This window comes from Glycine soja, chromosome 19, assembly GCF_004193775.1.
Source record: "Glycine soja cultivar W05 chromosome 19, ASM419377v2, whole genome shotgun sequence".
Classification (NCBI taxonomy): Eukaryota; Viridiplantae; Streptophyta; class Magnoliopsida; order Fabales; family Fabaceae; genus Glycine; species Glycine soja.
Genome location: NC_041020.1, coordinates 2,213,568 through 2,232,007, shown reverse-complemented (window position 1 = coordinate 2,232,007; position 18,440 = coordinate 2,213,568). Strand labels below are relative to the sequence as shown.

The 18,440-nt window shown below is 32.6% G+C and overlaps 2 protein-coding genes across 2 annotated transcripts; both read right to left on the bottom strand.

Annotated features, from left to right (window-relative positions):
- Positions 1 to 1,445: 1,445 nt before the first annotated feature.
- On the bottom strand, positions 1,446 to 6,137 carry LOC114398230. The gene is made up of 2 exons (XM_028360405.1): positions 5,662 to 6,137; positions 1,446 to 2,300 (listed from the first exon to the last, which is right to left on the bottom strand). Exon 2 carries the CDS (start codon positions 2,242 to 2,244, stop codon positions 1,810 to 1,812), a length of 435 nt encoding a protein of 144 aa, XP_028216206.1. The 5' UTR covers positions 2,245 to 2,300; positions 5,662 to 6,137; the 3' UTR covers positions 1,446 to 1,809.
- Positions 6,138 to 8,029: 1,892 nt separating this feature from the next.
- LOC114400610 (plant cysteine oxidase 2-like) lies at positions 8,030 to 12,510 on the bottom strand. Its single transcript, XM_028363138.1, has 5 exons — positions 11,864 to 12,510; positions 10,566 to 10,684; positions 10,082 to 10,244; positions 8,748 to 8,966; positions 8,030 to 8,579 (listed from the first exon to the last, which is right to left on the bottom strand). The coding sequence occupies exons 1-5, from the start codon at positions 12,081 to 12,083 to the stop codon at positions 8,455 to 8,457; spliced, it is 846 nt and encodes a 281-aa protein (XP_028218939.1). The 5' UTR covers positions 12,084 to 12,510; the 3' UTR covers positions 8,030 to 8,454.
- Positions 12,511 to 18,440: the final 5,930 nt, after the last annotated feature.

The window sequence follows — 18,440 nt, the reverse complement described above, 5'->3', positions numbered from 1 at the left end:
TATATATATATATGAAGCCCTAAATACACCTTAAACATATAAATTAATAAAGCTAGGCGTTTGTTGGGGCCCTGAGAATTTTTTAGATTGGAGGTCAAATATTCACTTACTCAGTCATCAACTATTTTACTCTTTCCCTTATGCAAAACTATCAAGTTTTATAAAAACAGTCTTACTCAAAACTTCAAGCAAATATTACTGGTCAAATGGTCAATTAATTATTAGGGAATATCTTACACCTTTCCCTTGGTCAAAAAATAATTATTATCTCTATAGATTTATATAACCATATATATATATATATATATATATATATATATATATATGTCCTAAGATTTTTCGTATACTTTAATAAATATATTGTTGTATGCCTTACCTAATCAATTAGCTCAAATATGATTATCATAAAACAACAATCTATTTGAGAAAATCTTTTTATGGCGGTCCAATTGCGTCAGTCTATAGAGACCTCAAGATTTAACTTGCATTCTTAATTGGCTAACCAGCGACTTCTATTTCAAGATGAGTTTATTTTAGCGAAATAGGTCAATGGTTTGGATTAGCTTTTGAATTGAATGAGTAGTTGAAAACGTGATTTGAGTTTTATGCATGACCTCATTAAACATTTATTATCTACAGTGATGTGTGTCCTGTTGGAAAGTCACAAACTTTTATGTTTTTTTTTCTTTTCTTTTTGGGTAAACAAACTTACATCTTTGTTCAATAACGAAGACAACGCCCATTATATATAGCGTGATATAAGAGCGTTGATTTGCATGAGTTTCAAGGTTTAAAATTTATTTATTAGTATTGTTTCACTGTAAAATTCAATCCATTGTGGCAGGAGTTTCAGTTCAATTCACGTGAATTTTGCTTTAGTCATTTGGGATTAAGGTGCAAATAAACTACAAATCTTTAGCAAGAACTTTTGCCTAGCAATCTTAAGGCTCAGTTTGGAAAAGAAAAAAAAAAGCTTAAATATTTATTGGAGAAAAAAATAATGTTTTTTGAAGTTTTTACTGTAGGTTTTTGGAAAAGTTATAATGAGAGAGTCTTGACATATTAACTTATGATTGAAATAATTTAACTAATTGATAAATTTTATTCCAATTTATCTTTTTATTTTCTTTCAATTTCCGATGAATATATACTTCTTATGAAGTTTGTTCAAATGAGAGTATGTTTGATTGATGTATAGCTATACCAAATATTATGTGTTAAGTATTTCTTGTACTCAAGCAATCAGTATATGTTACGAACAAAAACTAGAAATAGTCACACAGGCACTAGCATTCGAGGCCTAGGGCTACCTCCATAAGCAAGAAGGAAAAAAGAGAATATTTCATTAATCTTATCTGCTTTATTACAATGACTATTAATTATTTATAGACAACAATTGAGGTGTTATAACACTCAATTCTCTCAATAACAGAATTCTAGCACGATTCTACCCAAATAACAAAATGCAGTGATAAATGGAACAAAGGGAATAATTGAAAGTGATGACAGACAACATTTCTGGTACGACCACTACCCTCATGCCAGCTCAGCATTCTTGCCTCTTCTTCCTGTAAGTCCTTCTTCCTAACATTCTCTGTCCCACCAAAAACACATTGTCCTCAAGGTGTTGGGACTTCAAACCATGGCTTCAAAATCCGAACCAGACCCAAATTAAAATGGGTGAAGGAATGAGTGAATGAAGGTTAGTGTTGCAGAAGTAGAGCCATTTTACAGTGTCGATAGTACCGTAAAAGGTGAGGAGGAAGGAGTGGTCGAGCTCCTTGTCCCTGACCTTGGCGGCGAACGTGACTAAGGGAAATGAGCGGAGGTCCGAGGGGAGGATGCGATGGATGGGATACTCCTTGCGGATTTGGGAAATGCCCAGCGGCGGCCGGAGGACGCGTGGGGCTTGTTGTTAGCAAGGAGGGGCAGGACAACAAAGGTAAGCGAAGCCGGCAAGGGTGTGGGATGTTGTTGCATGATTGTGGGGCATAGAGGTGGAATCGGCATGGGAGGCGAAGTTGATATGATGGCGGCTGGTATCGGTGCCTGCGTAGGGACGGAAGATGGAAAATATGGAGTGTGATTGCGAAGGCTTGGTCGCTGAAGAAGGTCGTCGATTATGGTGGCCATGGTGTTGACGGCAACAGCGAGTTTGAGTTTATTGGGGGTGAGTTCCATAATGACTGCTTCGATGCAATCCATAGCGGAGTCCACAACATCTACGTGGAAATTGCTTTCCATTTTCGGGGGTAAGATGGGAGATGGTAGTGAAAGAGTTCCCTCGATACCAAACAAGCCTAGCAAACGTTTAAGGGTGCTCACAAAATCAATCCCATGGAAGGCAATCATTGGAGCTCAATGAAAGCACCAAATTGTTACAAACAAAAACCAAAAACAGTCACAAAGGCACTCGCATTCGAGGCCTAGTGCTATCTCCATAAGCAAGAAGGAAAGAAGAGAGTATTTCATTAATCTTGTCTGCCTTATTACAATGACTATTAACTATTTATAGGCAACAATTGAGGTGTTATGACACTCAATTCTCCCAATAACAAAATTCTAGCAGGATTCTACCCAAATAACAAAATGCAGGGGTAAAGGGAACAAAGGGAATAATTGAAAGTGATGGCAGACAGCATTTCTAGTACAACCACTACTCTCATGTCAGCTCAGTACTCTTGCCTCTTTTTCCTGTAAGTCCTTCTTCCTAATCGTATATATTCGTTTACTTATAAGATAAACACGACATACACGACACACCTAACATTAATGTAATGTGTATGTGAATTATAAAAAGTATGGGATGATTTTTTTAGACGGATTTTAAGTTAGATCATTGTTACAAGTGATTTATCATGTATTATATTTTATAGTCTTTGTATTAATCTTTAGTGCGCAATCTCACCAAATTATTTATTTTTCCTTCCACCCCTCCTCTATGTTGTTCACCATATTCTTTTAAGATTCAAAAATAAAACCAAAAAATAATTATAAAAACAATGTTTTCAAATACAACTTACCTTCACTTCTCATGTAATCAGTTTTTATTAATTATTTTGTATTTTGGTTTTTCTTATATTATTTTCAATGCAAAAAATTACTTAATTAAAATTAATAAGGAATAATGCATGAAATTTTAAAAGTTGAATACTAAATTGTGGAAATTTTAAAAGTAGAGTATAGAATTAGTGTACAATTTAATTTCCTTGAAACACAAACAGCCATGTGCACCACCATATATATCACTATCCATAAGCTTCATCATTATTCTATGTCAACACTACCTACCATGACAACAATTAACATGCCACATCAACAATTAGCTAATGGTGGAAACCAAGTCTTCACATTCAGGCATGCATATTCACAAGCCACTGAAAAGAAAGAATCATCTCCTAACTATTTGTTTCCACGAACACAAAATTCGAAATCATTATAGTTACAATCACATGTGTCACAATGCAAGGATAAACTTACCAAAAACAACATAAACTTAACAATTAAAAAATAATCAAATACATTATATATAGAGCATAACATTCAAAAATTACATATAAAGCATAAATCTTAAAATTCACATAACAGAGCATCTTATACTAATCAGCAGATATCAAAGACAAACTCGACTCCACGAAGACTTTTACAATGTGGCTGATTAACTCAAGTGCATCCCTTAGCATAGCATCACACAAACATTGGGGGAGACCCAAGCTAACACTACGTTTGAAGTGTGATTTTATCGAAAATAGATGAGTATGGGTAATGGCTTACCTAGAAAAAGTATGCATTAACCTTAACCTATAGGAATTCACCCACACATCTATTTTATAGGTTCATTCAATGTTAGCTATCACGATTCACCCAGTACTAGGTTGAGAATCCACTTAGCATCCTTAATTTACCTATTCACTGACAACAACAACTTAACACTTCACTTGGATGCCTAGTTTAAGGTTTGAGATACAACACATTTGTACTCATCATCTCACCTATGGTTTGTCTCATGGATTCAAGTTTCACCAACACAACCAAATTCTAAATATTTAAGTGAGTCAATATTTAACGTTCATAGAACATTTTCATCGCTTCAAAAGGTCGTCGAACTATAAAATGAAGAAGGTGAAAACTTGGAAAGATATCCACAAGTGAGACCCCCGGGTTTCTTAGTGGATCAAAGCTCCAATGCCCAATCGAAGTTTGACCTCACCAAGCAATCATTTCTTTCCAAAATATTTTAAAACTCAATTTGACTCACTTAAATGCTTTAAGAAGGTTTATCATCATCAAGGTTCATACACAACAATCATGTCATCTTTCATCATCAACACATTCACCTCATCAAACAGTATTCATATCATTATCAAGAAATCAACACAACTCAAGACATTCATCAATTATCATAATTATCTCAATCAATGTAATCATTTTTTCACTATAACAATATTTCTTCAAATCGTCATACACCAAAAATCATTATGTGAATGTGAATTACATCATAATTACATAAACTTCATTCTATTCATTCCATTATAGCTTTTACAAAAGGGACAATTCAAATTGAAGTTCATTAGGAAACCATATTATTTAAGTTACAATAGGTTATGGCGCTTAGCATTGTTATTTCTATCTTAAGCACATATTCCAGAGTTTAATTCCTTTTTCTCTAGTTTTGACGCTTAAGCCTAATTTTACTCACGCTTAAGCCTCAACTCGGTTCTACATTTTTTTATTTTAATCAAAACAAATCATTCTAATGCAACTTTTGGTTCCCACACTATCCCTAAGGATCCTGAAACATCAATTTTGATAAAAATAAAAAATAAAAAAAAGGCTTCCATACAATCCACAAGTCATATTCAAGCATTTACACAATCATAGGATTCAAAGAAAGGTTAAGTTTCCCTTACCTCAATAAACAAGAAGCAAACTTTAAGAGGAAAAAAGGAAAAAGGAGAGAGCTTTGGGTCCAAAATGAGAGTTTTTCCACTATCACTTACCACCACACAACTAGGTCACCACCCAAAACTCATCAATAAACATAAACAACATTAAAACCCCAATAATTAGCTAGCACTTTCATGAATCCCATGGGTGCTCAATGAAGGAAAACAAAAATTGAACTTCAAATGGAAAGGGAAGAGAATATGATTCTTCCCAATGTTCACAACCACAAACAACAAAAAGGGGTAAAAAAATAATGTGCACTCTTGAACAAGGTAAATCAAGGATTCAAGCTTCCAAAGAGAGAACTTTCTTGGAGAAGAAGAAAGAAGCAAGAAAGTGTGTTTTTGAGTTTAGATTATGCAAAGATTTTGGAAAGATTTATGACTCTTCTTATTCTCTCTCTTTACACCTCCACAGTTCACTAAACTGACTCACTCTCATTCTCATCACTCAAGGCCCAAACACTCTAAAAACTAACTAATCACACATAAAATATGGTTTAAGCATGAACATTAATATAAACACAAATCATCACCTGGTAATTAACTATTTATAGACACTTAAATTTAAACTTAATTACATGTACTAATTAATTAAAATCACTTAATCAAACATTATGAAAAGTACAATGTTGCAACACCGTGTTGGCTAAATCTCGCTCTTTCCTCTAAGATAAAGGTGACAAAGCATGTTGAATTCATTGAGTTCACTCACCAAGAAAAGAGACGCGGATCAGGTGACTCAACTAATCAACCAACTCACATAGTCTATCAATCCAACAAATTAAAGAGAGGTTGAGTAGGTTGACTCATCAACTTGAATCAACATATAAGAGAATAATTATTTTTGTAGTTGGTCCCACAAAAATTCAATTCCAACCTCTCTTAATTTTCCTTCATCCAAATCATAGAAAATTATTCTACCATCTCTATTTTATTGTTTCCTAAATACACCTGTCCAAACAAAGGGTATATGATATCTTTGATATTACAGAAAATGTTAAATAATTATTGGCCCATCACAAACTTTGCAGGATGATTGATTCAGTTGTTAAGTTTGCTCTTTGAACCGTTCAGTTGGGCCGAAGATGTACGTTTTGTTGTAAATCCGGGCTACAAACTTGATCAGATCTAGGAAACAAAAATAATTATTTAATACAATACTATATATATGGTTCATACCACCTGTACCTACTTTACACCTTTAGACTTCTTGTAAATTGTTAAATTATTTTTTTATAAAACATGATAAGTACAAAATATAACATCTATATCAACTCGTACGAATCTTAAGAATAGAAAATGATTTTTTATTTTATCTCTTAATAACTTTATGGTTATGCAATAATTTGAGTGATCACTTTTAAATTCTGACCCTGTTCTTGCTCCAAGAGTCACCTTTACGTTTGACATTATAGCTATTCCCTTCCAAAGCTTCTTCTCCATATCTCTATCACGTGCTTGAAATCATATATATACATGCCTCTTCCTTCTTCTCTCTCACCTTTCCCTTGTTCCTTAAGGTCAAGAATCTTGTTAATTATAAAAGCAAAACATACATATATAAATATATTATTTTAGCAACACTTTCCAACAGGTACCCTATGATATATATACAATGGGGCTACGTGGTGCAATATATAGCTATATATGATGGTAGCTAATTTCACATGTATATATCTCACATGAATTATGCATGCATGCAATAGTTGTTCTCACAGATAACACGCATAAGGAAACTCATTTGAACTATATAACATGCAAATAGCTTAAGCTTAATCTTAATGATCCTCCACTTTGCAAATTATCTTCATTATTCTTGATATAATTCAGTCACCACCCAAATCAATTAACCAAACATGTTAACAAAGAGATTAGTGCATATAATAAAGGCTAATAAGCAATTCGACAACAAATTAAAAGGTTACCAATTGTAAAAATCTTTCCTTTTCTGATTCTGCGATAGCTAGGCACGACAATATATTTTATAAATTACTTATATTTTATTAGTTTATTTTTCTTAAGATAGCTTATATGTGTATATATTAACTTGCTCTCACCATTATCTTATGGTTATCTTTAGTCTTTTGAATATTTAATTATATTAACATACTCATAATCAAATTTAAATAGAAAAAAGTTGTATTCAAGACTTCAAGTTATGATAAATTAAGATCGATCTCTAAGGAAAAAAAATATAGTTTAAAATGTTAAAGATAAGAAAACCAAACTTTGATACGAAAGTAATCATATAATATACTCATTAGTGAAATATTCGGGTATTGCATATACCAGGTGATCATGAAGATAACCACAACACACCTAGACTTTGCATCGTGCATTAGTCAGCATTATTTATCATCTAATAAACATATTATACATGCTTAATCTTGATTTAAGGAACATATTTTATCTTTCACTGACACTTCAACTCGGTTTATGCGCCAAACCCACGAAAAAGAGATACTGACGCAATTCAAAACTATGCATATACGCCTACAAACATATCATTAATTCTTCACATAAATAACTTCTTAAGGTTTGCCTCAACATAAACTACCACCAAAATAACGACGATTCCAAAAGCTATAACATATGGATAACAAGAACCTGAAAGTGGTATTTATCTTAAAGAAAATACTATTCATTCGTTCACTTTGTCTTTCATCACTTATTTCTTCTTCTTATCTCCCCTATTTTCACCATAAAAGTTTCATTTTTTATATTTTAAAATTATTAAAAGTTTTTCTTGATAATACTTTTATTTATGAAATATTCTAAAAAAATGTAAACATGCATTAAGTACTACATACTAAATAATGTAGTAAATAGTATATATATTTTCAATTCTAGGTTATTTATTTATTTGTCCATATCAAGTACAGGAACACAAGTCCTACACTGTGAAGATGCTGCATCAACATCTTTTCAAAAAAGACCGACAAATTGAGAACAAAATTCAAATCGGATAACACATATTTCCCCCTTTTATTTTCCACATAACCCATTATTTATAGATAGGACTAACAACAGCTGAAAACTTAGAATTATTAGCACTTGACAGACGCAATTTCATTTTGTCATCATCATAGAAGCTATGTCATACCAATTTATTAAATACATCAAATTGTGTATAAAGAACCTTTAAATCATCCGAAAGTGAAATAAATGAATTAACCAACTAGCCTACAAAACAAGGCTCGATTAAGCTGATTGCATTGCACCTCCTTAACTTGTCCTTTTTCTGTTTCTTGGTATGTACATAAAAAGAACTATAGACTGAAAAACAGCACCAAGTGCATGGCAAGTGCCTCTCATGTTCCATTAAGAAAACAAAAACACTAAAGATAAAGAAAAAAGGTACAAGAACACAAGCGTTGCTTCTCTACTTAAAAGAAAGAAATTGATAGAAAAAATTTCTGTAAGAGTATGTGGTGGCAGCAGCAGCAGCAACTGATCACAGAAACTGAAAGATGGTGTACGTGATGTGAGAGGATAAATAAGATTATTAGCTCTCAACAATCTTTGGACCGTTGTACATTTTTCCATTTACTTCTAGGTCTTCAAGTTCATCCCTCTCTTGTAGCCATTCATAAGCATTCTTTTCCTCTTCTGGTATGGATAATCCATCCACTGAAATTCCAAAAAAATATGCACCCCATTAGCTAACAGAAATCATTATTAAACTATAACAAAAAAGGTCCAAAAAGTAACAATTGGTTTTAGTGCATGTTTAGTTCAGCTTGTTTTGAAAAAATGAGATCATTTATTACAAGCCTGCATGGATTAGTGGCAAGATACCTGAAAAGTTGGAAAAGGGGAAATCGTGGTAGTATGTGCAGTGTCTGCCTTCAGCATCAGAATATGGAGGACCAAGCACATCTAGAACTGCGCATGCTGTCACTGCTGTGAAACAGTGCAAGTTGCCCCCATCTTCTGGATAAAGGATGGAAGGGTTGCAAGGAGCAGTGAAATCAGCATCAACCTTAACTTTGGCTAACCTCATCTCAGGACCTTGGTCTGCATAATTAGAATATAAAGATTATTTTCTTTTTTTCTTAGTGGACAAGGTGTGCTTACAAAAAAAGTTAAAAATAAATAAATAAAGAAGAGAAATGCTAATAATGACCAACTGGTGCTAGTTCACCAATCTCCAATTTTAATGCTAATGGAAAAATGTCCTCTCTCACATTTTCCATATAGAGAGTAGGGAATGCATTTGTTAACAAACTCTTCTATTATTATTAAGTGAAAATCATGCGGGGCCCTCTGAATCATGTGGATCCTACTCTATTTTAGTGAGACACATGAAATTCAACAATAATAAAGAATTTGTTGAAAAGAGTATGTCAAAAAGTATGCCATTGGAATTTCCCTTTCAGCATGTAACAAAAGAAATTTGGAGATATTGCCCATATACAACAATCGAGTGTGAAGATATTTCACCAAGCCTCTTGAACTCAGCTACAATAAAAGTAAACAAAGACATGATCATCAATTATATCCATGATCCATCCTCACAAAAACCTGATGAGTGGCCCTAGCAATCAATCTTTATCAGCAAAACCATTCACATCCCTATGACTTGAAAAGTACATGAGGGTTTTGTGGTATTTGAGAGTTCTATTGGGGTCACTAGAGGAAGTCCCTAATACACACACACATCACAGGTTTGTCCAAAGATAATGCTAGTTGGTAACAAAACCCCTTCTAGGTACATTTCTCCATAACAAAAGCAATTCCTTTAACCAAACAGCTTCTTCAACGCACAAGGGTATGTATCAAATGTCAAACAGCACCTTCTTCTATATAGTTATGACTATTCTTATAAATTTAATTTATCTTGCTAGTCCACAGAAGATCACCTTGAAGCATGAATATATATATATATATATATATATCTTCCTTTTCCAAAATGAATAAAGGACCACTAATAAGTGCATGTTTGGAGATAACCATTTTAAACTGTTTTAAACGTACTTTTCAATACTGAAACATATTTCTAGAGAAAAATACTCTTCAGTACTTTTATTCTGAAAAATTACTTTTGGAAACAGTGCAACGTTATCCAAACATGCTCTAAGTAGTAGTGAATAGTACATGGATAGGGTACAAAAATAGGGAAGTATACTCACTTTCTGATGGTTTGAGAGTTGTAGGAGATTCAGGAGGCGAGTCAACGACCCAATCATATGACTTGATGTGCATAGTGCCAAAAAGTAGCTTACTGAAAACCGTCATTCCAGGGTGATTGTGAAGAGGGATGACCCCAGAAGGTGGCAAACAAAATATCCCCATCTGTGCAACACAACAACAAAGGTTACAATCACCACAAAAACAGCACTCACTCTCATGCATGCATGCATGCACCCACCCAAAGCCGGTCAAGAGTGAAAGCTTATACTTTAGGCCCACCAGTAAAAAAATATTTGCTATTAGTATTTATAAACTAAAATAGGCTTCATATGTTGATAAAAAAGTCAGATGTGTTAGTAAAAAGGTCCAACATATTGAAAGTAAAAAATTTCTTTTAAAATTTGTTGTAGGTCTCACTAATTGTTGAACCTATTCTGATGCACCATGAAAATTTCTTTTAAAATTTCTTTTATATTCAAATACCGAGAACTTTTCACACTCATAAATGTGCAGGTACGTGATTCTTGGCACTCTCTGTGTGGCACTTGTCCTGAAATACGGCATATCTGGTCTCAAACCAACATCTTCTGGCTTTATTCCATCTGCACAAAGAAAAACCAAAGTTGCATTGCATGCTTTGCATGACACATATATAATAAAACTCATGGGGGGAAAAAAGTACTGTTAACAACAATCGGTTGATAATTCTTGGCATCACTGTACAGGTACGTGTGGTCCAGGCAACTGATTAAGTAGTAACTTGATAGGTTCCAAAGGAAGATATATACAACAAAAGTTCACAAGAAGCATTAATTAAGGTTTAATTCAGACAGATAAAACCAGCTAAGAGTAACATTCCTAGGTTTAACAACTCCCACTAAACAATTATGAGAATTTTGTGCTAGGCCTTCAGCCACAGAATAATTTTTATTTTCCCTCTTTGGCAATCATCATCATAAGAAAAAATTGCGAAAAACATTGAACTTGGTATCAAATCCATTGATTGGTTGTCTTGTCTCCCACCTAATAATTAGGATTGCAAGCCTTCACTAAACTAATCTAGCTCGTTATCACCTAAAGAGCCCAAAATTATGATATAGAGAATCCAAATTATCCACATGGACACATGAAACATGAGAATATGGGGGAGAAGAGAGAGAGAGAGAAGCAAGGAGCTTCACTATGCTTGATGTCTCATTCGCATTAAAATTAAACACGTAGTTGACATCACACTGGGAACTGAAGTTGCAATGATATATATATATATCGTGGGGAACATCAAGCACATGATAACATTTAACAAGCATTTTTTTATTTGATGGCCAGTGCAGAAACCTCGGAACATATTTGTAAGACACATGCATGCATGTTAAGACACAAAAATTAGTATATAAAAGAGGGAGAAACCTACTCCAATTGGTGCAATTTGTGAAATTGAAGCAATACCCAAAATAATACACATTAAAATTCACATTATTATTTAATAAAAATGGCACAAAAAGAAACGTACTAAATATATAAAATACCCCCCAAACCCGTGATCCCTCTATAAATACTACACCAAACCAAACCAAATGATTATAATTCCAATAAAAAAGGAAAAACCCAACCCATTTCACACTTAACACATTAGAATTGAATTCACAACAAGATGAAAAACACACATAAAAAAAAATTGAAACATGTTCAATCCAGATCAAAATTTTGAAACCCCAAATAGGGGGAAACCAACCAATAACAACCGACAACACAGATCAAAAACCAAAACAAGAAAAAAGTACCTAGAACAGATTGCAACTCGTCAATGTCCTCATGGGGAGGGACAAAGCCTGTCCCCGCAGAGGCAAACACAACCTTGCAAGTCTCGAAGAGCTTCTGAACCGGCGGCTTCTTCCTCTGTCGCCGCCGGTTCCTCCTTGAGTTGCTGCTGGCAATGGTTTCTCTCGGCAATTCACAAAAGTCTCTTCCTTTTCTATCAGCCAAGGTCCTCTCAATCCCCATTCAAACCCACCCCACCAAAAAAGTCTTCAACTTTCCTCAACAACACAATAATGCAATGCCCAAACAACCCCTCAGACTCAAATTCACCAAATGGGCACCCCAAAAAACCTCTCAAAAATGCAAAACAAAGGTACCCAATAGCCAGAGGAACAAGAACAGAGAAAACAGGGGAAGAGGGTATAGTGATTAGTGATAAGGTTAAAAAAAAAATACTAATAATAACGATGTGGTACAGGGGTCGTGTGTGTGTTTTCTTTGTACTTTTTTTGTTGGTGCTGTGTTGGTATTGATGGGTAAAAGGTGTGAAAATTTTACAAAAAAAATGATGAGAAATTGTGAGGGTGAAGCAGAGGTGGGTAAAGATTGTGGATTGATATTTGATATAAAAGAGGCAGGAAGAGGCGCTGGCATGGTGGGTTAGTTGAGAGAGAAAAAAACAGTTGGTTTTTGCAAGCCAAATCAGAAAACCAGGGGCCATGTTTGCCATTCCGGTGGGCTGTTTCAACAGCGGGTTTTTTTTTAGTTTATAGTTTTATTATACCATCATATAAATATATTTAATGTTCTTATTATCATATCAATATCTCCTGTGATTTGGTGCTTTAGTCTACTATTCTTCTTCTTATGCCCTATAAAAAAAAAAAAAGTGTATGCTTTATTTTATTTTTTAGAGAATGGTGTATGCTTTATCAAAAAATAAATAAATAGTGTTCAGCAAATATTAGTAAATATTTTTATCAATAATATGATAAGAAAAAATAAATAGTATATGTATCCAACAAATTATTAGAAGATAGTATAAGACTATTACATGTTTATAATAGCCGACAATTGTTGTGTAATATGTATTTAGGTTTTTTAATTTACCGAAAAAGCATTAATGGTAATTGACTACATCTTATATAAATTGAAATGTCTTTGTTATATGTATTTTCACGTGTCCCTCAATATAAATTGGTCAAGCCAAATATATGGGTTTCTATTTGATATTGAAATTTTCTCTTCAACACAAGTGGGACACCTCAAGGATTAGTTATTTATTTAATTCCTTGGTACCTTTTCGTTCTTATTATATTAATTAATCAGCAAACATATATGTTAGGCTCCGTAGATCGTACCATGAGTTCAGATATGCTCGCCCAGGCTCAGAAACAGGGGTTTTAGATAATTTATACCAAAGGCCAATAAATAAATATATGTGAGTGCTCTTATAGATATAGATTATGCCAAGCTGAGTCTCTATTCTTTTGAGCACGAGATGCCTGAGATTAAAAACATGGTTAAATAATCACTTTAAGAGGAATATGATAATGATTCAGATTTGAATATAAACCATATTTTTATTTTTAATTGTTTGATATAATAATTAGAATGTTATGAAATGCTTTGAGTTGTAAAAAGTAATTATATTTATTCAAATTGTGCACTGTGGAATCGTTCAAATTTTTATTATTTTATTAACTGTTTTCTCACTCGTTGAAATTAAAAATAGCACTAAAAATTAATACGTTGTTAACTTAATAAAACAAATGGAAAGGAAAAGAAATTCAAAATCACTAAAATTGTATTTCATTAATTTATACTTAGTCTATGTTGTTATATTTTTATTTTTATTTTAGTTACCTGTTAGGCTAATATTTAGGAAAAATGGAAAAATATGTCCTTTTCATGCATATCTCCTTGAACTTATCAAACCATGCATATCAAATGTTTAAACGATTTTGTATACATCCTTGAAGGAGTTAATATACATTGTTTAATTATGATATATATATATATATATATATATATATATATATATATATATATATATATATATATATATATATATCATAATTAAATGGAGTTTCTAGTAATTTATTTCCAAAGTTTTTTTCCAATGCAAAATAAGTAAATAACGACATTAAAACTAGAATTTAATTATAATATAATGATAATGTAATATTTTTTACATTAATAATCAATGTTAAATTGTTATAATATTAAAGATTGTTAATTTCTATAATAACTAATTACTATAAAATTCGTCCTTGTTATAATACTTTCCAATTAATTGGCAGTGTAAACTTTACGATAGCATCTGATTATATTTTTACAGAGAATATTAACATCTGATTTGAAATTTACATTAATACAAACTTTGGTAGAAAGATCTGTCAAAAAAAAAAAAAAAACACTCTGATAGAAAGCAAAACTTGCACTATGATATTTCATTGATTGAAAGTGAGACAGCAGGAACAAAATATCGTTCTCCTTTTTATTTTGTAAAGATGAATTAAGTAGCATTTATTTCAAAAATAAAATTTTGCATGATAAAAATGTTTCAAATTAGGGTTATAATTTTTTAAGTCCATCAAATTAAATTTGTACTTTTATTCCTTCGAACTTGAGAAATGTTTATTCTAATCTCTCTCTTCATATGTCAATAGTGACTCTCAAACACAAAATAATAAATTCACAATTTATGATGAATTTGATCATCAAAATTTGATTTTGTAATTTAAAAACCAAATTCTAGATTTACGAATTTAATACTCCTGATGTGGCACGTATATGGAGAGGGATTAAAAAAATATTTTATAAATGTGAAGGACTAAAAAAATAAATTTAAATTTGAAAAACTAAATAAGAATATTTCTATATTTAAAAGACTAAAAATATATTTAAGTCTTAAAATAAATAAAATAGGATATGTATAAAAGAATGGTATACTTCATGTAAAAAAATGAGAAAATCACGATTAAAATGAGAAGAATATATCTTATATGAAATTAAAATGATTAAATATAAATCGTATAATCAAATATGAACGATCAAAATTTAATATTATGTGACCACTTAAAAAGTCATATGATATTTTGACATTAAATTTTAACCCTCAATATATGGTTATACACTACAACGGATCCAAAAATATTTTATAGTGGGGGCAAAAAATACTAATTTATAATATTTTCAAAGAAAAATATTAATTTTGAATTTTTACAAAATACATAATCTCATGGTAAAAAAAATTAAATTATTTAAGCTTTTAGAAATTACAATTTTATTGATGTGCGTGTTTGTGTCACTTGATGTTTAAAAGATAAAATAATAAAATTAATATCAATTTATGTCTCTTTCACTCTTACATTTTTTATATTTATTTAAAAAAACAGTTTCATATTATAGGGGCAATATCTAATTTTATATGGGAGTAATTAGTTTTATCAAATATATTTAAGTAAAAAACTTTAGTGGGGCAATTGTCCCCATAATGTTTAAGGTGGATTCATCCCTAGTTATACAATTCAGGTTTAATCCTATTAGATAAATTTGTATAGTTCTCATCAAATATACATACAAAAAAATATGAAATGATATATACTGAAAAAAGATTGTCCTTAATATTAATTCTTGTATTATTATTTATTATGGGTCAAAGACTAGGGATGTCCCCTAACTTATTGGTTTAGATACTATTTTTTCTTTCGGTGCATAATTTTTTTTGGCCCAATAAAATTTTGCACATGGAGATAATCAAGTGCAGATTCTTTCACAAAATAGATCATTTTTCTACATATGAAATCAACAAGATCTTACATCTCTTATTTCTCTTATTTATATATTTTCTCCTATATTGAATATAAGTAACAAAAATCTTATTTTTTATTTCAAATATAAGCAAATCTCAATTATATATCTCTTATTTAATGAGACTATCTTTAAAATACCTTTCATTTATCAAGGCCAAAGACTTTTTTATGTTTGATATCAAGTTCCAATAAAGGATAGTTTAGGGAAATTATTTTTTTTTCAATTGAAAATGACATAATTTAATGAAGTTAACTAATTTCCTTAATAAGTGTGAATTATGTCTTTTTTTGTTTATAATTGAAACTAGAAGGAATAACTTTTAACTTATTTCTAATTCATTTATGTTAATATTGTTTTGTAATACTCTTTCATTGTTGCTTGGGATAGATTGTGTTGCCCCCTGCATAATAGGGGTCTCAACCTTCACTTCATTAAGGCCATCAGACATGGCAAATTTGTCACTGACTACGTCAAATCTTATATCTGGCTTGGCATTCGTCGGTTCTTCAATTATGTCAAGGAAGGTAGTTGTTGGCTCATTGGGGATGATAACAAAGTAAATTTTTGGAAGAATACTTGGCTTTCAAGACTCTGGGTGGATTTGCTAAATGTCTCAAATCATTTTCATCCTTTGTTGACAGCCACAGCTGGTGACTTTATTCAGAATGCCCTTGGGCCATTCCCTCATTTTCTTCTTTATAGGGACCCAATTGTTGTTGATGAGATCCTCAACATGGTTATTCCCTTTTGATGATAAGCTAGTGTGGAGGATGGGATCCTCCGAGGGTAGCTAATCCAACAAGCTTGCCTTTAAGTCTCTCTCTCTCTCTAGCCCAACCTATTGTTGCTTGGGAAAAAAGATTTGGAGTCTAGTCATCCCCCCTTCAAAGTCCTTCTTTTTACGGAGACTATTACACAACAAGCTTTCTATCGATGATAATTTGCAACGAGGGGGATGCATTTCAGTTTTGATTTGTAGCCCCTGTGGTAAGAATAGTGAACCCTCCAAGCACCTCTTTTTTTATTGTTTTTCTACTCAACATCTCTAGTCTTGGATTACTAGCCCTCTCCAATATCAGTATGATTTTTCTAGCCCCACTTATATATGTTCTCCATATTTGTTTTGGTAATTGAATTTTGGTAATTGAAGTGGCCAAGTTGTGGACACCCTCCTTTTAGCTATAGCCATGTGCTTTGGGGCATTTGGCACACCAAAAACCATGCTCAGTTCAAGAACAAACTGATCCCTCTCAATTTTATTGTTACTCAAACCCATGTTGGTGTTTTCATGCCCAATCAGGCCCGACCAAATGATAAACAAGGCCTAAGATGAATTTTAAAAGAAATTTTTTACTTTAAATATGTTGGTTATTTTTTGCTAAAATATTTGGCTTTTTTAATCAATTTACGAGGCCTTTTTTGCTAAAATATATTTTTTTCTGGTAGGCCTAGAGCATAAGTTTTAGTTGTTTTACCCTTAGGTCAACCCGGTGCCTGGTAATCTCTCCAAGGGTTGCATGGCCTCTTTGATTACAGACTTTAACATCATCAAACACTTTGTTGTGGTCACTCTCCTAAGCCTCCTTCGATCACCCAAGTCACTTCGTGCTTGCCTCTTAAGGGTTGGATTAAAGGAAACTCAGATGGGGTTGCTAGAGGTAATACGAGTTTCTCGACCTTTAGAGGTGTTTTTACATATCATGATGGTTTCTTCTTAAGAGCTTTTGCGGAGCCCTTAGGTATTTCTAGTTCCCTCCATGCATAATTGATTGCCATTATGAAAGCCATTGAGATTACTCATGGCAAATGTTGGCTCAATTTTTGGTTAAAATGTGATTCAATGCTAGTGGTTTTAGCTTTTAACAACTCTCACTTAGTTCCATGGCAGCTAACTAATAGATGGATAAATTTCTTATACCTTACTTCTTTGATGGATTTTTGTATTTCTCACATTTTTAAAGAAGACAATACTTATGCAAACAAATTAGTTGCCTTCGGTGTGCATAGTTCAGCTTTTTGTTGGTGGGATATACTCCCACCATTTATTGTAGAGGACCTTAGACTTAATAGATCCAACATTCCCTCTGTACTTACCAAACTATAGGTACCCTTAACTAAGAGAACATGAAGGGAGACCTGCAAAACAAAGGTCTTTGACGCTCAAATAAGTACGTGAATAAGTTGAGAATGAATCAAAAGGGGGAGTAGAATTTGGTATTTATAGCGTTGGATGGGAGATTTGGGTCCTTGATTATAGGGATTGTTACAGGAGCATGCCAACTCTTGTAGATAATTCATTGCTTATAGATAATTCATTGTTAGTAGATAATTCATTGCCAGTAGATAAATAGGTACCTGCAACTTGATAAGGGAATAATAGCATTATCATTAAAATTCAAATATATATAGATATATATTAACAACTTATCGACCCAATAACTCAGTTGTTAAGGGCGCTGCGTCCGTGCTCCTATCCTAGGGCTAACAACGAGGGTTGGCGTGTATATTTTAATGCCACGTCACTTGCCACGTCAATTTGTGGACCCCTGGTAGTACATAAGCCCCCAATCTCTGAGGGTGGTAATCTCGACAAATTTAGGGGTTGCAGGCTTGTCAAGCCCCTCAACTTGGACAAGCAGTGTCCTGGTTAAAATTGATAGATTGTCTAAGGTAAGCGTGTTTTTCATCCCTTTAGGTAGAGTCTGGTGTTCTTATGTGAGAAACCCTTATTTTTGACAATTCTGACCTTTCTGACCGTTAGAAAGTGCATTGAAGAGAAAA